The sequence below is a fragment of the Anomalospiza imberbis genome, chromosome 8, assembly GCF_031753505.1.
Source record: "Anomalospiza imberbis isolate Cuckoo-Finch-1a 21T00152 chromosome 8, ASM3175350v1, whole genome shotgun sequence".
NCBI lineage: Eukaryota > Metazoa > Chordata > Aves > Passeriformes > Viduidae > Anomalospiza > Anomalospiza imberbis.
The window spans coordinates 27,390,370-27,412,042 of record NC_089688.1 but is presented as its reverse complement, the minus strand read 5'-3'; the positions used below and the strand labels follow the sequence as shown (position 1 = coordinate 27,412,042).

General features: G+C 36.8%; 1 protein-coding gene across 1 annotated transcript in view; it reads right to left on the bottom strand.

Moving 5' to 3' along the window:
• Positions 1-434: 434 nt before the first annotated feature.
• NHLRC2 (NHL repeat containing 2) overlaps positions 435-21,673 on the bottom strand; it is a 32,561-nt gene continuing 11,322 nt past the window's right edge. Inside the window, exons 6-11 of the mRNA XM_068198088.1 lie at positions 12,696-12,795; positions 12,036-12,267; positions 11,463-11,585; positions 10,196-10,405; positions 8,890-9,115; positions 435-8,035 (exon numbers count right to left, since the gene is read on the bottom strand). Coding sequence (XP_068054189.1) covers positions 7,770-8,035; positions 8,890-9,115; positions 10,196-10,405; positions 11,463-11,585; positions 12,036-12,267; positions 12,696-12,795 — 1,157 coding nt within the window. The 3' untranslated portion in view covers positions 435-7,769. The remainder of the gene's footprint in view (positions 8,036-8,889; positions 9,116-10,195; positions 10,406-11,462; positions 11,586-12,035; positions 12,268-12,695; positions 12,796-21,673) is intronic.

Genomic DNA, 21,673 nt, shown 5'->3' with positions numbered 1-21,673 from the left:
CACAGTCTAGCCACAGTAACAAACACTGAGTCAAGTGGAGCTCCATGCAGAGGGATCTCACCCCGTAGCTAAATTTGCTCTGGGATCTCTGCAGTAAACTGAAGGACACAATCAGGCAGCCTGTGACTCATGCAGTGCAGCATTTCTAATGTCTCTTATGTGCGGAAATGAAAACAAAAGCAGATCTCTTGTTCCCAGAGCCCTGAAGGGGGGAGTCCTCACGACTCACGCTGTTTTACAGACCCTTGGTCACTGAAGGGCCGACTGACACCCACGGCTGCAGAGCCTGTGGCAAAGCGAGTGGGAAACAAACAGTTCTTCTTAATTAAAGCCTTTTAGTCAAGCTGCAGCCCCTCACAGCAGACACATTTCATAACTTCTAGATCTACGTTCACACGAAGTTTGACACAAAAACCCAGCCATGAAAGAAAACATAAAATTTTTTAATGTTTATTTTTCCATGAAAAAGCTTTACAAGGATAAAGAGGCTGCACAGGAGAAAGCATACATTCTTTAATTACTGTTTATCTGTTGGTTTGATAGCCAAGGTTGACATTTCTTCTACAGTGTATTTATTTGTTCTCATAATATTACAGGACATTTACCCTTTATTTAAAAAGGATCATCAGCTACGAATATTGTTAAGAACAGTTAGGCAACATTGTCAGTGAAGAACTTACACGACCTAGATCAGCTGTAGATGAAGTGCTTTCATTTTAGTTCTTCTCATATTTTGTAACAACAAATGTAAACCACATTTTTAAAATATTCAGATATGTGAAAGGCTTTGCATCAAATGTAATGGAGAAACAAAGGTTTAGTAGCTCAAAAAACAGACAAAATTTTCCCATGCCTACAAAGCAACACTGAAATTCTCAAGAAAGAAAATAAAATTCCTGTTTTTCCCCTTAAACCACCTGGAGACATTTATTAAGGTGTTAAGTGCTCAAATGTGACTTCCCTCACTACCATTATCCTGCTGGGATTTTTAGATATCCCAGCAGCAGAACGTAAATGAAGTTACATGTTTTCACAGTGACATAACCTGACTTCACTGCCCCGACACACAGCCCTCTGCTGTGTAAAGCATCTTTGCTGATCTGTAGAACAAATGAAAACAACTCCAAAACAAAGACCAACTCTCCATCCCTCAAATACCAAGAAGTGTCACCTTTGCCCTTTTAGATCAGTGCATGTTTTGCCTTCCACCTCACTCAAACTACAATTTCAGCAAGCTGTTTGAAGTCTCCCTGCCACGTTTGATCTGGACTGTACAAAAGAGGTAACAATAATTTCAGAAGTAAGCTCACAAGATTGAGAAACAACCTCGTTTTGAAGTATTTTGTAATGAGTTTGACAAATAAGCACCTTAATTTCAAATTAATTCAATAGCATATCAGAGAAGGAAAATTCTTCACAGTTTCAGAATTAGTAGAATTAAATCCTTCTGAAACCTGCAAACCATGAAGGTCAAATAGCTTATTTCAATCAGTACTCCAGTATTTCTGTAAAGAAACACTTTCAAGTATTGTTACAAAAGGCACTGATTTTTTCCTTCAGCCATCAAGATGTAATAAAAATACAGAATTTCTGTCACATTGGGCCAAACTCCTGGCCCTAAAGGTATTTGCCACTAACCTTAGAGCACCTGGATTTCACCCAGTCACTGTTTAACAGTCACCTTCTTTTTCTTTATTGATTTTCTTACAAAATCACATTGATCCATCACAGGTTTTAATGATACAATGATTAATGTTACATTGATGGTAATGACAGAGAGGAGAATGTTTTAGTTGTTCTAATCCCATTTTAAAAGTGAAATTGAAGACTTCTGAAGTTAAATATTCAATAGATAAAACATTTAGCAATTTGTTTCTTCGCTTTACTATCAATTAATTTTAAAATCTGGAAACCAGATTTGGAAATATTATTCACGTAATTCTCAGGACAGATTCCTTGAACATATGGTTCAAAACCAGTATTTCAGTTTAATCAATAGCTTGGAAAACAGGATTTTTTTAATGCATGTAAAATCAAATTGGGAATTGCTGTTTTGCTTTCTATGAAGTCTGACAATGGCCAGATGGGTTGAATTTCTCAATCCTTAGTCAAAATGGGAAAGAATACAGTGTTGAATATCTCTCTTCTGAGGCATGTTGAGTACAGAGCATTAAGTTAAGGCAGATGTATGAATAGGTTTTCTTCAAACAGGATTTCTTTAGCTCAAAATTGTCAATGTTTCAAAGGAACTAGGCGAGACTTAAAAAATACTTGCAATTCTTTTGCTTAGCCCTAGAGCCTGCAATTGGACAGAGTTCCCTGGTATGCTTGAAAGCAAAGGACCACCAAAGAGGTAAACTAAGCAATATTTAATTATAGCTACACAAACATTCCTCAACTCACACCCAAGTTTCCAGCTTCTCATCTACAGCAGGAGTGCATTACCTGACAATAATTAAACAATCTGCAACAAGACAGCAAATTACGCAAGAGCTAAAATATTTAACCTGTAGCAGCTAAAGTATTTAATCTCTAGCATCAAAGTTTCCTGAAACCAAGAGCCATCAGAATCCCTGCACAGGCTACTCGAGTTTGATGGGACGCTCTGGGACAGCCACAAACAACTGCAGGAGCTCAGTGGGCAGGGCAAGAGGTAAAGGGAAAACTTCTGACAGTAGCTGCATCTGTGCAAGGCTTGATGAAGCCGACCTGAGGACATCATCTTATTCTAATGCTATCTAGAATTGCTTGCTGTTTACATCCCCATCCCTGAAGCAGGGGAGGGGCAAGGAGATGGTGGAGGGAATTATCCTTCCTACTTGGATCCCTCCATGATAACAAGATACAGGCTGCATTTCACTGTGGAAACTACAGGAGGAAAGGACAGACCCAAAAACCTAACCAAAATCCCCCAAAATTGTATGACAAACTAAGATAAACTTGGAAACTCAAACATGGGTGTGATGAGTCTTGAACGGGAATGAATCCTAATCCTAAGTGAGAGTAGTGACTTTAAGAGTACAAAAACTATAAAATATAGATCTGCTGCTTCTAATGGAAGACAGTAGTCAAAACTGGTTACATGAACGTAATGGAATGTAAAATATTAGAATATTGGTTCTAAATGAATGAACTCTTGTTGAATGCAAAAACAGATGTTGTGATTTAATTAAAAAATAACCAGGTCTCACATTTTCAAAAATTATCTCCAATTACTTGTCACCATTCCTATACTTTGTTTGCTTGGGACTGAGAAGCTCCTCTAATCCCTGACAAACCAACTTCAATGAAAATCGTAATGATAAATTCTGAATGCTAAATGTTTGCTAACCTAAATCAGTAATATTAATTGGTTATATGAGCAAGTGACCCGGCAGATTTCAGTGGAGAATTACTGGGGGTGAATGATGAGCTGCGGTGAGTGGAAAATTCTCCTTAGGTAGCACAACTGCAGCCTGGAGAACACAATGTGTCACAGCACATCTCACACATTCTACAACAAAGAAAACTTAATTTTGAGCTCACACTTCTGTGAGAGTGTAGCCTCAACGTGTCTTTGAGGTAAGTCAATGAATACCAGTGATTTAAAAAAATTACAGATCTTAAGAATGTACATAAATCTCTGCTAAACGAAAACCATTTAAAATAAGATCTATCACTCATTACTCTACAAAGTCAGACATTTAAAGCTTCCATGTACATAGAAGACCTTGTTAGGAATAAAAAATTCAAGACAATTTGTGGTCAATAATGCCTCTATCTTTGCTAAAATAAATAGTCAATAATTAAAGGAACAAAAGGACATGGCCCTATGTAAGAAGGAAAGTCTCTTCATTTTCATCATCCCCCTCCTCTGACTGAGAGGTAAGGAATATATTTTTCTTGATGTTCTCTCAACAAAACAGTTTTACCCATGGTTTCAGCTACAATATTTTCCTACTGAAATAAAATCAGTGCATTAAGAATATATGCAATATACTAGAAGCCATATGCACTTTTTCTCAGGATAAGCAGGTAAGGCATTTACCTGATGCTATAAAACTACTTTCTCTTGCCTGGTACCACACTACCACAGCATTATACAAACATTATAATGCTCTATAGGTGGAAGGCATGAGATGCCAAACACAAACTGTGAAGAACTGCATCCAACAGAAAAGCTAAAAATTATGTAAGAATCTAACACAAAAAGAAATCAACTAAAAATATATGCACAAAATATGTGCCCACCAACAGATTTACACAGTCATCATCCCCACCCTTCCTTCGGCAGAAGGGAGCAAACTACAGAAAGATATTACTGAATTCAAACAAGAAAGAGCTATTAAAACAAATTATCCTCCCTCTTTGAAACCACTTTATCTTTTTTCCTAGTCTAATAAAAATATTATACTGCAATTGAATAAAATTACTAAAAACATCTAATGGAACTATTAATACATCCAATCAAAACCAAAAGCTGTCCCAGAAATGCAAACACTACAACTAAAAATTTAAAATGCCACTGAACTTGTTTCCATTCTACAAATCAACCATGACCAATACTCTTCAGAGACTTGCTGTAGTCTTTTAATGCTTTATTAATTAATAAAGCATTTAATTAATGCTTTATTTGCTGCTGCAAAACCTGTTAAAGCCAGAAGAAAGTTATGTTTGGAAAAGGCCTTGATTTACAAACTTTTACTGAGAAACAAATCTGGGAGTGCTGAGCTATTCCAATCTGCTTAGAATTTTTGTATCAGGGAACACCAAAAAACTTAGTTCCCATACAAAGAGGTAGCAGTCATCAATGTATCGCATTTTTTTTTACAGAATAGTAAGATTTCCTATTTTTCTGCATCATATTTGGAAGATACTTTTCTGGTACTTAAATAAATTTCTTGTAGCTTGTACAACTGTATATTTTTTGCAGTTTGCCTGTCCGGTGAAATTTATGGCACTTGTTGCTTAACTGTAAGAGCAGCTTGTAAACCCTGGAGGAAGAAATGGAAACAGCATCCCTAAATATCATAAGTTGTAAAAAAATCTGTGCTTTTCTAATCAGAGAACATTCGAATATCACTACAAGTGAAACAGAAGTAGTGACTCTGGTAATGTGCATCCTTATCTCTTGGACAAACAAAACATTATGTTAGACTAGAGGATTAACAGGCAATCACAGTGAACACAGAGACTGAGCAAGGAGAGAACATTTAGATAAAAAATTAAAAATTATACACGATATTTAAATAAAGTGACAAATACAGTCTTTCCCCTACAGTAATACATTAATTGAAAGTGTCAAAAAAACCCAGATTTTTGATTTTTTAATATTGGAGTACTGGTGGAATTTGATAAAGTCATCTAATTGAAATCGTAAAGTATAATGTCATTCTAGCTGAAAATTTGAGCTGGGGTTATTCAGCCTGGAGAAGACTGGAGAGACCTTCTAGCACCTTCCAGTACCTGATGGAGCTGCAAGAGCTGGACAGAAACTTTTGACAAGGACATGTAGGATAGGACCAGGAGGAATGGCTTCACACTGAAAGAAGGCAGATTTAGACTGGATATTGGGAAGAAATTCTTTACTGTGAGGGTGGTCAGACACTGGCACAGGCTGCCCAGAGAAGCTGGGATGCCAGACCCCTGAAAGTGTTCACAATCAGGCTGGGTGCAGCTCTGAGTAACCTGCTCTAGTGGGAGGTGTCCCTGTCCATGGCAGGGGGTTGGAACAAGATGATCTCTCAGTCCCCTTCCAACCTAAACCATTCCATGATGGGACAAAATGAGAGACAAAAGATCCATCTGATGAATTCTATGTTCAAGGTGACTGTGACAGTTTGGTTTGTTATTCTGAACTTCTGAACCTAATGCATGATTTTTCCAGAGAGCAATAGGAAATCTGCAGGCTATCTAGAAGCTGATTGAAGGTTTCCTGGCTTCTATCCAAAGGTGAACAGATAAACAAGGAATTGTCAAAGACTACATTTTACTAAAGTGTAAAAAACAATAAATGCCCAAATCAGTTTCTTTATCTTCATCCTTCCAACAGCATTTGCCATCTGTGAACAAAGTAGCAAAGCTTTTTCACTCTTCAAAATGGCATGTAAGAATGGAGAGGCTTATCCGAAGGAGCTGAAACAGTGAACTAGGAAAGTTGCTTAAAAACCAAACATAAGAATAATAACATTTCAGCCTTTGCTTTGCTGACAGGTGAGATAACAACATTTCTGGTGCCACAAAGAACACTCAGATAGACTGGCATTTCAATGGAAGGAAGAACCACACCACTCCCTTAAAACAAAAGCCTCTCCGGTTCATGACCAACTATTCAATCAGCCTTTAAATAAGAAAAAGCAACAACAACCGATAGTGGGGATTTACCGACAGGTGTCAGGAGTAATTGTTTTAGAAAGGACTATATTAAAAAATTCTTTCACTACTGCACTTTATAATATGTGTGACAGGACTACCTTTCAACTTAAAACAAAATCATCTTGTCAGAACTGATTATTATGATCAGAGCATATTACCACCAATTACCACCTAAGCATGATGGAAACTCTTCCAGTTCAAGTAATAAACTTGCACCACCACTATCACCTTGCCCCTTCTTATTATGGCAAATTTATGGAATTTTATTTGCAAAACATTTAACCACCAAGGGCAGAGTTTTGCAACAGAGTTTTAAAGCATCTTACTCAAAGATAGGTTACCAGTTTTCTAGCAAAAGACCAGAAGCTCTAAACATGAACGTAAATAATCTATTATCAAGTGTACAATTCTGGTTCAATGGTGACTATAACAAATCCAAGGACTAACAGTGACTTCAAAAGACTCTGAATCAGACTTGAAGAGTGTAATATTCTTCATAATATTACGTATCTGCAACACAGAACTCTTCAGAATAGTCTTTGCAGAGAAATCATAAAAATGGGAGTGAATCACTCTGCTTGAAATGGTTGACATTTAATTTTTGCAGTGTAGGTATTCAACCATTATCTACCACCTTCTATAAAATGTAAATTGGTATGTATCAGAAAAGCTCCAGCATGGTTTTGTGGTGGTTATTTTATATATATATATATATATACACATTGCAGAGAGGCACATTCTTTGTTAAAAATCAGCATGAAATTCTTCTGCAGGAACTCGAAGGCTTCCTTTCACAGAAAATTTCCCATGAACCTTTGTTCTTCACGTAAGGCGGTGATGTTGAGTTAAAGCAAAATGCTCAGTTTGCATAAAACTAGAGCTGCACCTAGTTTAAGGTGTATTTTCAAAATACACGTGTCATAAGTGTCATTACAGAAGAATAAGCAAAATACTTCTTTTATGGACTGGAGAAAGAAACTTCCTTTTGACATTCTATTAAAATGCAATAAGGGCAGAAAAGGAATTCTGAAGTGTTAGTCCAAAATTATCTAGTCCAACACTATTTACAGTGCAAAGATCTTACAGTAACATCACAAAATAACACCATCTCTTCCAAATGGACTCTAAAAATTGTTGCTCACTTCTTAAGACTGGAAGACATCCAGTGTGTTCACAATTGGCAACAGAGTCTACAGTATTACAAAGTATTGCTGCTACTGTAATGTAAAGAAATGAGGTTGTGATGATAAATTTTCCTGTTAAGCTGTAGGAAAAACTACTTCATTTTACCAAACAAATTATTTTTTAGCTTTGTCATAAGCTCCAAGAAAAAACAGAGCCAAGTTATCTATTTGTACTTTCTCCCACAGAAATGGTGGATAGTGAAATAAAGTGTAAAACCAGCTGGCTTTGTGTTAGTTGGTTACAAAGGTGTGTATCAGTTCCACTTGAGCTGAGCTGCCTTGGTCTGTGCCAGTGACCTGCAAGGGCTGGCTGAAGGAGACTCCTGCCATCATACAGGCACTGCTACCTTTGCTGCAGTAGTAGAGGCACGCTTTGATGGCCAGGGTGGCTTCAGCTGACACACAGCTCCCAGGCAGCTGAAAGGGAATGACAGTTTGACAGGAAACATCCTTTATTTCTCCTGTCAGACACTGTCCTTGCAGCAACCAGGTGTTATCTGCAAAGGAAGAACAGATTTTATCATTAAGGTATTTAACACCATGTCTGAAAGCTACAGAAAACACTAATTCTACCTGTAGGACAACAAGGACTTTCCACATGCAACATTAGAGGAAATTTCCTTCCTGATTATTCCAGTAGTGAACAGAAAAAAAAAAAAAAAGGAAAAGTAATTTACAAATGCTTTATCAGTCATTTAAAGATGGAGAGATCCATAGCTTTGCATCAGCACTATAGGTGTATATATACAGTATATCTTATTAAATGCAATGGAATTGCAGTTTCTCCTATACACTCTTTAAAGGATATTAAAATTTATTCTGATAAGCACAAGCAAAACTTCTTAAATTAATGGCTACCATACATTTGCATCAGAGATCTAATACACCAGGTAAGATATCTGCCATAAATGCATTAAACTGTAGGTAAAATGATGGCATTTCCAAACAGCAGTGCTGGTCTTATAGCTGGGTTGGTGCAATTTAGCAATGCTCAGGCTGATTGTTAGAATGAAACTTGAGTTTTACTTTTATTGAAATATTTGAGAGTATGTGAACTAAAAACCACTGCACCTACATACACCTAACTCATTGCATTGAGCTACAAAATAATGCAGCATGTATTAATTCAAGCAAAAAGCAGTCTACCAGGTGTTTGGCTTTTTTCAATCTTTGCACTCCAGCTGTTAAATGCATCAACTCTAAATATCAAGTATTGCATCACAAGGTCAAACAAGAACACAGGATGGGGAGGGACGTCTTCATTCATCAGACTGAGATCCCCTGCGCTGCAGGATGTGCTGATACTTCCCATCCTAACCCATCCCACTTCCCATCCTAACCAGGATTTTACCTTCTGCTGTGATAAACCAGGCACTGGGAGCTTCTTCATTCAGTTTTGAATCCAGAGGAAGAGTCAACTTTAATAAAAACTGAATTGTCTGGCCAGGAGCTACAGTTAGTGAAGGAAGTTCAACATTTGGTGCAGATTTAGGCAGTCTTGGCAGGTTTGTTATTTTATCCTTTTGCACAGGCAGGTTATCTGGAACATCACATGCTTCTGGTTTCAGGATAGGCAACTATCAGCAGAAATCAAACAAAATATTTATTTTTATTTTTATTAGTACTGAAAACAAATGGGCTTTCACAACACAATCAGTTTCAAAGTGACATCATATGGCTATTGGCCTAAAACTTTCAGCATGCAACAATACTAAGACAAAATAGTAAAAGGGAAGGACAAAATGTTTTCTTAAAATGAAAAAACCTTGATTAATCCAAATAAAAGCAATATTTACTATTAAAGCCATAAACCCCACAACTACTTTATAGTATCCCTTAATTTAAAATTTTTACATTTGGATTACATATTTGCTTTAGATAAACTGTAAATGTATTTCCTTCTAATTCTTTAAGGTATTAAACTGCATGCTTCAGTAATAAAATCCAGGATTTTAACTAATGCACATTACACAGTAAAATAGAGGAGAATTTCCCAGAAAAGCCACCAACATGTTACATGATATGAAAATTTAAACACAGATTGGAGACTGTGTATCATTAAATGCAAGAAACATATAAGAAACATTAGGATCATTATGTCATAAATATATGTATATATACATTTTAAAAAATCATTAAGCTATAGTGGCATTGTAAGGTGGACGTGAGCACAGATTTGTTGGTTTACAATCAAATAAAGCTGTGCTCAATTTTGACAGTGGTTCTGATTTGACAGCTTGAAAGCCCTTTATATATCTTGCTTTAAGTCACTGACCTCCCAAAATCATCACTTACAGAGTAATTACATGGCTTGGTAATTGATTTCACTTCCTTTTTTTTACAAAATGCTCATGAAATGCCCTTCATGCTGAAAAACTGGGCTGGACATCTTTTAATGACTGATGTTTCTATATTAACCTTTTCTAGAGGGTTGTCACTTTCTTTTTTCATGCAAAAGTTATCTTTCTGAAGACTGAGGCTTTCAACAACTGTGCTAACAGGCAATGTTCATTTCCCTGATCATCACAAAACATCCTGTAGATACAGCTACCGTACCCAAAGTTAGCTGTCTCATTTTTATCACACTTGCTGTAGTCTGAAATAGTAATTTATAACAAGAAACACCACTATCAGCCTGTTCAATAAGTATTACTTGCCATGGAAAGAATTTTTGTTTCCAAATCCAGCACTTTAATCTGATGATTATTTGTGTCTGCAACATACATCAGGCGGCCGTTTTCTTCAACACACAAACCTCCCGGTTCATTGAAAGCTGACTGGGTAAAGCTGGAACCAACAACATTGCCTGCTTCTCCTGTGCCTGCCAGGGTAGCACAGTTCTTCATCTTGGGATCCACAACCTTAATCTAAGATCAACAAAGACACAAAAAGCTTCTCAGAGAAAACCCAGCAGGATTACATGTTCTGTATTATCTCATGTCCCACATTTCCAGCAGCCAGCACTGCTTTTTGAGTATCAGCTACCATGGGTGCATCCTAGATGCGGTGTTATCACTCTTTACCTAAAGTGACATGTCCTATCCTTCCCTCTCCCCACTCCCTCATGGACTTCACTTCTTCCTTTGGCCTTCATTCAGGGTTCCCTTCCATGATTTTGCAGGTACCTAACCCTCAGCTATAAAAGTATGCTGGATGACTTGTTTTTCTAATGTTTGCTGCCTTTCTAGAAATTTGCAAAACAGTGAGAGCTTAACAAAGTTCGCAGGCTAACTTCTAGATTATTTTTCTTCTACAAATATAAGGGTTTTTTTAAGAGCAAAGAAGTTTATAATGTTTTATACAAAATCTGAAACAAAATATCATTTGCCTTAAAATTTCAATAAACATATAGTGTTATATACCTTACTCTTCAAATCAAGCAGGTTATTTCTCTTTTAATGCATGCAGTCAGTGTACAGTTAAAAACCTTCTGACACAAATGCTTACATAACATCACATAAGAACAATCATGCAAACACAGAGTTCCATGGAGGTAACTCACAATACTTCTCACAATACTTCAATACGTAGGGGGCTTTTTTAAGGGAAAAACAAATCCTCTTGTCATCTCAGTTTTATCAAACCTGCAGTATTCCTGAATAAGTCCTTCCAGATCTTTTATTGTAGTTCAGCATCTTTGGGAAGGTACACAGAAAGTCTTAAGTCTGAACTGAAACTTGGCACTTCAAATTCACCTTCCCCAAGAGACCATGATATCAGCACAGAAGAATGTGACAGCAAAACAATGGTAAAGAGAAGGACCCAGAAGGGAAGGAAGGAAAGAAAAAGAACCAACAACGGAACTCGTGTAATTAATTTCCTCAGCTTAACTGGACCAAGGGAAATCTGTCTATGTTACTAAAATAATTCTTTGTAGTAATAATAATTTCCAAGTCTGTATATAACAAGTTACTATACACTTACCTTATGATTATAGGAATCTGCCACATAGAGCAGCTGCCTTTTCTTGTCCCATGTTACTCCCAAGGGATGCTGCAGCTTTGCATTTATGCCTGCTCCATCCACATCACCAAAAGCAAACAAATTCTGAAAAATTATTTTATTCAATTAATAGATTTGATTATTCAATGTGGACATGAATTTAAATGATTGTCATTAAATGGAAATTCACTGACTTTTTAAAAAATGGAGACAATTTCAAAACAAAGATACTGAAACCTGGAAGCGTGGATACTAACCACAGAAATGGAAACTCTCACATCTAAGTTGTAAGTATGAATCCAGCTGATTTAATGACCACACAATGCTGAATCAAATTGGCTGTTTTAAGAATAAGTGAATTAATTTCTTATCTAAGGAGCAAAGTCTGCACTACAACCTGAGCATCACAACTGCCACACATTTGCATTCCAAGCAGTGAAGTTAAGAAATTGATGGCCACGGAAACTGATTTACCCTCTCACCCCAAAAGTGGTTCCTCCAGGTCAGGCTTGAGGAATATTAGTAGGGCAGTGTGGGGAAGTTTGAGGTGATTACCAATGGGTCTCTCTCTCCTCCTACAAGGTGCTTCACCGCCCCGTCCTTGAGCGAGATGGTTCTCACGGTGCTGCTCTCGCTGTCGGCCACAAACAGGCAGCTCCAGGGCTCCTCTGGGGCCAGGGAGAGCCCCGAGGGCTGGGCAAACCCTGCCTTGTGTGGGTAAGCATTGTTCCTGTTCTCCTCGTTCCCACTCCCAGCAAAGCGAAGGCAGACTCCTTTCTTTAAGTCGCTAAAGGCAAAGAGCACCCAATTTCAATCAAGAGTTTGAAACAGCTCAGACAAGATGCATAAACAGAAGCTACAGAACAGGCACCTGTGAGTTATAAAACCAACTGTAATGCAGCAGTGAGGTATTATTCAATGCCTTTGTGCTTTTATATCACCTCAGCACATTGTTCATTACTAGGTAACTCAGCAAATGCAAGGGAAAGTAACATTCAATTATATGAATGGATCTTACCAAGTCACAGCTGTATAGCTGAAGTAGCATCTTTCATTTTATCTAACAGATGTGGGAAAAGAAGGCAGACTTTTAAGCATATAAGCCTTTAAACTAAACTATTTTCAGTTTAATTTGATTATCTCTCTCTTTGGGATTTGAAAGCTGTTTATCAAGACAAGCAGCAATTTCACATTTCTCTTAGTACAGTTGCTTACCTTCCCTTTGGCAGTTTTCCACCTTCCAACATCAGTGCCCATATCTGGTGAATACCTGCCATTGCTATCCATAACACATCATCTTCCTGCATCCCTGAAACTTTTAGAAAGGGACACAGAAAACCAGATTTAAAAAAAAAAAAAAATCCCACTTTGGAAATGTTTTATAACACAAAGAAATCATCAAACCAACCCCGCTGTCTCCCCCACCCCCTACCAAAAAAACAGGGCAAGAGAGAGATAGAAAGAAAGCCTTTCATCTAACAAAACTTGCTATCTTTCTTCTTTTCTTCTTGGTATTTTTCTTCTTGCTATTTTATTCCCAGGGGTTTAAAATTGTGGTTTTAATATTCCTACCCGACAAAGGCAATGTTTCAAGTGAGATTTGCTCTTTGCAACATTCTATTGTTGTGTCTGTTTCACATGCTATTTTTGATTCATACCAGCCAAACAAGTACCTCTCTTTGCTAAGCATGGTTTTGGGGGATTCTTTTTTTACTATGCTAGTGACAAAATAAGATACTCCAAAAAACTACAGGGAGTTGTTAACAAGTTTTGAAAGGAATAACCATGGCAATACCATTGCGCATTATATACAAAGGACACCATGTATAATGTACAATTGTATAATATACAATTATACACAAACGACATCATGTTTTAAACTAAGGGTAACTGATGCTTGCCCTGGAGAGCATCAACTGCAGTTTATTCAAACAGTAAACATGACCTGGGCATTTCCTAATTTCCCCTTGAAGTAACCACCCAATTTCCAAGTAGTGGAAATTGGCACATGTAAATGTTATGTCACAAATGCAAGACGCAGATCTCTGGAACAGTGACCTTCTGATCAAGACGTGTTCAAGCATGTGTCAAGCATCTACTTTTTTTCAACCTGAAGTATAAAACTACTATTCAGAATTGAAGAACATATTTGTACTCTATAGCTTTAAATGTAATCACAGTACAGCAGTAAAAAATGCAGGAAGGCAGGTCGTGGAAGACAATGAAAAAACTCCCAACAACCCAACTGCAAAAGAAATTTACTTATCTTAGTCTTTCCTGAAAATCTTAAGGAAAAGAAAGTTGACATTCAAAAACTGCATTAAAATGAGGACGGTATTATCTTTTTAACACTGTCCCATGTAGTTATAGACAACATCAACATGTTTTTTTCTAAATAAATATATTAGGTATTGGAATAACCATCAGCCACCCAACAGAAAAATACCTTCAAATTGCTTTGTATTCACATGAACTTGTAAAACATTGTGCATCTCATAGCTGCTCCTGAAAACTGTCTCATGGATAATTCCTCCACCAACCAAAATAGTTTGGAGTTTCCAAATGAAAGCAATGTTACATGAAATGCTTGCAAGCATTTTAAATCTGACAAGTTAGTCCAAAAAATTAAATAACCACCATTCCCCAACTAAGATCCTGCCATTCTTCTAATTCTCAATCTTTTCTATACTACAAACCACAAGAGGGGAAAAATGGCATTCTTCTTTTTCCAGAATTCATTTCCTCACACTGTGAGCTCTCTTCAGAACAGTACTGGTATGATTTTAACAGAGGTTTTTCTTCAGCACTTTCTGTTTCTTAGATAAATATACAAGTTCCCAAAACTGTTATCAAAGTAACTCTGGCAACTCTTTTCTGCAACTCCCTGTGGCTCCATGTTTTTACATAAAGTAGGGCTCCAAAAATGAAAGTTAAACTTGCAAAGTGTCTAAAAGCTTTTTCTTGATCAAAAAAGTTTGCAAATTGAGTTGCAAAACACACATTTTATAAATTACCAGAAATGCTACCAAAGTTCCAACAATGCCAAAAACACTCCAGTATAAAAAACAAAAACAACACCTCCCCATCCCAATCACTTTTTGATTAGAGCTCTTTTATAAGGGATTTAAATTGAGAAAATAGATTATGAAATCATTTCACTCCTTCCTATATAGTAACTGCTCAGCTTCAGGATTTTCTATTTCCATTATGCATAACTTGCACTTTCAGATGTTACTATTCTAAGTACCACAGAATGAAAACTGTTAAAATCACTGGTCTATTCAGAAAGTGAGCTTTTTTATCTTGCTATGCTATGCAAATCATTCTGAGTTGTCTCAAAGTTCTGCTAATTATTAATATTCACTTTATCCACCAATTAAATGAAGGAGTAAGACTTGAACTGAGTACTGTTGAAAAATCTGTTCCATTCATCTATCCAGTCCTCTAATACTGCAGACTGAAAACTCTCCTGTGACAGCTAGATGTTGAAAAATTGAAAAGGCTTCTCACTCTAATTCTACACCCAGTAAGTTGTATAAAATATGAGAAAAAAGTATCAATATTAAATTCAAATTTTACTGAACATGTAAGATTGATAGAGAAAAGATTTCTTCTTCAACTAGAGAATAAGGCAGTAAAAATAAGTAAGAGCTCCATAACAGTCATAAATTTTAACACAAATATTTTCTACTGGATGGCCGTTAGAACAGAGAGAATAGATGCAAGCACGGAAACAGCACAAACTCTTTCTGAAATTGTGCAAAATACGTCAGAGCTTTAATAAAAAAGATTACACAAACCCAGAAAATTAAAACTAATGCTACACAGCTGAGGTATTTTATCACTCAAGAGTCCTCTCATGGTTTAATACTTTATGTTCTGACACAAAAGGCAGAAAAACTTTTTCTTTCACGATAGAACAGTTTGAGGACATCACCACTGTTATCTTGTACTGTTCTCACAGAAGAAGGGGAACAGGGAGAGCCAGAATGCTAAAATTATGGTAATGCCATCATTATAATAACTCCTTATCATCCATGAATGGAAAGTATTTTTTCTAAAGACTTTATTATAAAAAAAACATAAGAGAAAACAGCAATTTTCTTACATTTATTCAATTAAGCACCACATTCCAACCCAATTTGAGCTGTTTTAAAAATGCAGAGTAGTTTCTCCTTATTAGGGTATGTGCTTTCTTATCTGTGCTGTGCCTGTATCCAAGTGAGGTATGGCTTGCAAATGGGATATCCTTGTGTTATAAACATTCTCTAATAATGAACTACAGCTCTGAGTGCACAAACATTCCCCATTAGAAGATGCCTCAGTTATTGTACAATGCTGCAGCTCCTGAATCTGCCTCTGCTGTATGTGTGTTTTAAGAATTCACAGTCCTGTCTGTACACAGGCACATCTTCAAGCAGTCAGAACATTGCTGACCATTACTGGTGAGTCAATCTCAATGCACAGAAATTACTTTGATTGGCACCAGTCATGAGCAGTATCTGTTTGAAGGGATTCCATTGCCAGGACTACCCACACTTCCAGCCTCCCTATCTGGGTCTGCATGCTTACTTCCAGCCTGGGAAATAAAAGCCTGGGAATCAAAGTTATGTTTTGTGGCTGGCACCACCGACATTTTCCAAATAGACTGAAGTCTGAAAATAATTATTCTTGTCTACTAATTTGATCTTTGAAGAAATAAAAAGAACCAAGGAAGAAGTCTGTTGGTATACTCATCCTCTGCAAATTCTCTAGAATTTGGGGCAAAAAGGGGCTACACAACACACCCTGCAGTTCACTGCTAGGCATGTGCACAGTGAATGCACATCTCACCTGCTCTTCAGTCAGTGGAAGTTCAGCAAATTAAATGCAAATGTGACAGAAGAATAGAGAAATAGAGAATCAGTGTTCTTCAGTGAGACACAAACAGCAAAGCTCAAAAGGAATGCTTTATCAGTGACGCCTGGACTTTTACAAGTACACATAACCCTTTTTGGATGACTAAAAAACAATTTTGTTCTTTTTTTTTTTTTTTTTTTTGCTACCTGGCACTCTTTCACATAGTGTTGCATCATGCAAACAGCATGACCCGTTATGAAACAAAATGCTTCTGGAATCTTCCTCCTTAGTCAACATACCTTCCCTCTCATTAAGGGAAATTCTTGGATTTAGATACCAAGGGGGTTTCATACAGTGGAGAAAACAGGGAGCTAAAAATTATGACTGTAATGAAGTACTTTTTTATTTCTTTCCCAAGTTTTCTAACTCAGGCCTTCTAACTGTAATGGCAGTAAATATTTCAAAACAATCCCAAGCAGAAGAGATAGTATTTGCAAACATGAAAGAACTACTTTGGATTATTTAGTGTTGAGATACATCATTGTAACTACAGAAGGAGCTAAGTCTGGCTATGTGTTTTACTCATTCCTAATTAAGCACAGCAAACACACACACTTGAGGGTACTTCAGCACCACAGTCTCCCTCTACTTCCAACACCTGCACTCCATATTCAAAAGCACTTCCAGCCTCAAATGGTAACAGCTAAGAAATGTGTCTCCTTCTGACCCCAGCATGCCTGGCAAAGCCTCTCTAAGACTCACTAAGATGTGTATTTTCAGCAGTTTGGCATCTGAAATTAAGAGCTGACATGCCAACTATTCTCCAGAAATCTGATTTGTAGTTTAAGCTTCTTTATTGTGAACATAAATTTAATTAATAGAATCAGACTATAGACTGTGGAACAAAGAGAATGAGATCCATCACTCCATGTACAAATGTAATATTTTTTTTACAGAAGGCAGTTTCAAGTCATGGACTTCAAAACAATTCTAAGTTTGACACCAGTCAGGATGGCAACTCTGCTAAGCCAACTGCTTCTTTTTTACTGCAGAAACTAATCACTGTCAATATGCATTTTGTCAAGACATAGAGAAGTCCAGCTTGGAAAAGTGTCTGTCAAACTAAATTGAGTAAGATTACTGTTGAATATTCAGTCACTACTCCCATTATATCCTTACCTCAAGACTTCAGCCTTTGTATGTCACAGGCATGTTTATACCAAAATATTGACATAATTACCTCATTTCTTAAACTGTTTATATAATGAACATGTGAAATACTAATCAATTTTGTTACTATTACTATTCAGTAATACTCATAAACCCAAAATAAGACTGGGTAAGGTCCTGCTTCACTGCAATCCTACCCTGTAACTTCCTAATTTCTTATTTCTCCAAAGACTTTTTCACCTAAAACAGTTCTTACACGGGAATAAAACCTTCACTTTACTTCACCCCCCTCTTTAATGAAAGTTACTTCTTCTTTGAAATTCCAAGAATCTAAAATAAAAAATAATGGCTATTTACAAGTAATTTAGGATCCAGTTCAAGAAGAAAATAAAGACAGTGCAGTTTTGTGTCAGTGATGTCTCTTACCATGATTTTCTGTGGAACTAAACTTGTAAAATGGCAAAGCCAAACGGGTTATCTTTGAGCTTCTACTTTGCACAGGAAACTGCTAAAGAGATGAGCAGGCCTTTTGCATTCAAAGTAAATCCACATTGCTACCTCATGAAGTGATAACACATTTGCAACGTATCTTTGGAAGAATTCTAGTTTTGCTTTGTCCAGAAAAATGATTCCAAATTAAAGCCTGATGACAGCAAAAGCAACTCTTTTCTTTTCAGCTATTACCCAGGAAAATTCCTTCCACAGGACAGTGATAGCTACAGCCTCAATGACAGAATGAGACCAGATTACAAGGAAAAATGGTGACATATAGAAGAAAGCATCCCTTCAAGATACAGACAGTTCAGACATAAACACTTCATGTATGATCTGAGCTCAGGCAGGAAATGCTAATTACTTACTGCTTAAGTGGTTTTTAGGTTTTTTTTTTTTTTACATTATGAAAGAATCACCATAAGTAGTACAGGAAAAAAAAGTGTTTGCTCTGGAATGCAGTGGTACCAAATAACCCTCTAGCAGAAACACAGAGAAGGATGAAAAATATCTTACATACTTTTGCCTTTTAAGGGCTATAAAAATTGCACCAGTATGATAAGGTACTGTACTTTCACTTAAATCATATCTACATAATACTTAAATTGATGTAAAAAATTCCAACAAATTTACTGAAAGCATGGTCAGTACTGTACTTGGGGGTTTCTATATATAGATTCCAATCATGCAGTTTAAGACCAGATTCTGGAATGTGAAACACACAGTTATGTCACCAAGCGCAGGTCATTGTCCTGCTCCTTCCAGCAAGAATGCAGCTATCAAGAACATTTCATGCTCAAATCAACTGTGCATTAAAGTATCACTTGCTTTCAACACCCACTAAATAAAAATAGAAGGGCACAACAGAGAAAGCTAAAAAAACACACAGTAATTTTGTAATGTATTTTTAAGCTGCTGTCCCTCCTCTTCTACTTCCCACACAATCTATATCAATGCAAATTTCAGCACCAACCTCAGCAAAGCCAGAATTTAATCCATGGAGTTCATTCAAGAATTTTAACAGGAGGGTAAAAAACAAGCTCAGTGGCCACAACTAAAGAAATAAAAAAGATGACAAGGAAGAATACTCTGTCTGAATCCTACCATCTGTTTCGTCTCCATTAACTCCCCTGCCTCAAAGGTAGACATTTGTGCCAAATTTGGTTTAAATGGTTTTTCACACTTACTTAATCTCTGTCTCAGATTTCAGCATCTGTATAGAAGAGGACAACAAAAGCCTACTTAGGAAAATACTATGTGGATACTTAAAAGAACACTACATAGTATCAGTTCTGAATATTAACTTATCTACGCCCTCAAAGTTTTTCTCAGTATTTTCCATTTCTCAACCACCTACATATTAAGGTTTTAAAGAAAAAATAATTTTTTCAATTGGTCAATACACACTCTAAATCATATATAGGAGTAAACTCAAGAAATGTCAATGGTAGAGGAAAAACTTTTCTCTCCATCTTTCTCCTTTGAGACTTTGAAAAAGGTCAGCCTAAGCTGTTTAATACTATCTAGTTTAGTACATAACTTGCTTAAACATTTCAACTTCCTTTTTCTCCCTTTCATGTTCTGGCTTGCACAGCTTTGGACACTGAAAGGAAACTCCCAGAAGTATCACTTGTTTAAAAACTGTACAATCCATATTTAAATAAACAACTATAAATCTATCTTCTGAAACTGCAGATTTTAAGCTACATAGATCTAAAGAAAATGGGAAGGTATGGTGTTACTTCCCACATGCCACACCAGTTAATACAAAAATCAAACTTTTAATATTTGTAATAATGACCCTACATTTGTTGAAGTGCATGTTAACTCCTGCAACTTGCACAGAAAGAGATAAGTAATTTTTGAAACTCTCATAAATTTCTTCGCCCATCCAAGTGCCTAAACGGACACTGGCAGACCAGTTTTAATATTCTGACAACAGGGTATAAGCTTGTAGGACAGCACTCTGAGAGGCACAAATGCACTCGATGTTATACTGCAGAGTAGCAGAAGATCCCACTATGCTCAAGCAAGTTGCAACTCAATTTTGCAATTTGCAACCCAACAATGCACCCTTGGCAAACCCTGCTGCATTTCTGACAAACTATTTTGATGTCTGGTAACAAACTTAAAGAAGAACTTAACAAACTTAAAGAAAAAAATGCATGCTAGACATGCACTGCAGCCCTGCTCCTCATGTTCTGAGACAGATTCCTGTTAACATTCCATTCAGTATAACTCTCCATTTTTACAACACTCTCCGGCTGTAGTTTTCTAAAGAACTTTAGAATTTACTGCTCTTACAGTAATTTATATTTTCCCCCATTTTATCTATTAGGCTTATTAACCTCTCTCTCAAAAAAATTTTTAATTGATTTAATCTCTGCTTAACCGACAGCTTTTATTATATTTTGTGACAATCTAAATAGCCAACTCACTAGTAGATTCTAATTGAATATGAAAAAAGCTGCACCAGTCTGTATAAAGTGCATTCAGAAGATCTGATTTCTATGCAAATGCTTATTAAAATTCAGCAGTGTTGAACAGTACAGATGACTAATTCTCTACAGGTGACTAACTCAGTAAATACTATGTTCATGTTGATAACAATTATCATATCAATTAACATTTAACAAGCAGAGCTCTCAAAACTAAAAAAAATATAATCATATATTTAATTACTGACAGAAGCAGAACAAAGCATCATGAAAAATTAAAAGTAAAATTATAGGATACTTTGAATAATTCTGTTAACCAGCTCAAGTTTCTGAAGCACTGATCAGTTATTAGCCTCCTCTTTGCTGATCTGTGAAACAGCTCTGCAATAATATCCCACAGAGATCAGCTTTCTGGTTCAAGATCTCTTGAAAACAACACCATCTAGCCACACAAGTCTCCTGGTTCACAAAAGGAAAATCAGATTGTACAAAATTCAGTAAAACTCGTGCCTGCTTTAGCAGTAGTCCACATCTTGTGAGATTCTCTTTCAGGTGCTTCTCCTTGCCCTTCCAAGTAGGATTCCATATGCTTAACACAGATTGTAAGGGCTGCTGACCAGACCTTTGAGAAAAGGTGCTTTTTTGTTGCACAAGACATGTTAATAGAAGTGTTAAATCTGAAAACACATCCCAGTTGCTCAACCAAGTACTCAAGGCTGCTGGTTGTACTCTGTCTACACTGACAACATATTTGTACCAGAAGATTCTACACTACGAGCATTTCTGAAGCAGCTTCATGAACCTGTTGGACCAAGGCCAGAGGAGGCCACAAGGATGATTTGAGAGCTGGAGCAGCACCTCTGCTATGGAGAAAGGCTGAGAGAGTTGAGCTGTTCAGACTGGAGAAGACTCTGGGGAGACCTTAGAGCACCTTCCAATACATAAAGGGGCTAAACAAGAACTGGAGAGGAACTTTTGATAAGGGCATGCAGTGATAGGACAAGGGGAAATGGCTTTAAACTAACAGAGGGCAGATTTACATTAGAAAGTAGGAAGAAATTCTTGACTGTGAGGATGGTGAGGAATTGGCACTGGTTGCCCAGGAAGGCTGTGGATGCCCCATCCCTGGAATTGTTAAAGACCAAGCTGGATGAGACTTTGAGCAACCTGGTCTAATGGAAGATGTCCCTGTCCATGGCAGAAAAAATGGTCTTTAAAGTCCCCTCTAACCCAAATCATTCTGTGATTCTACGC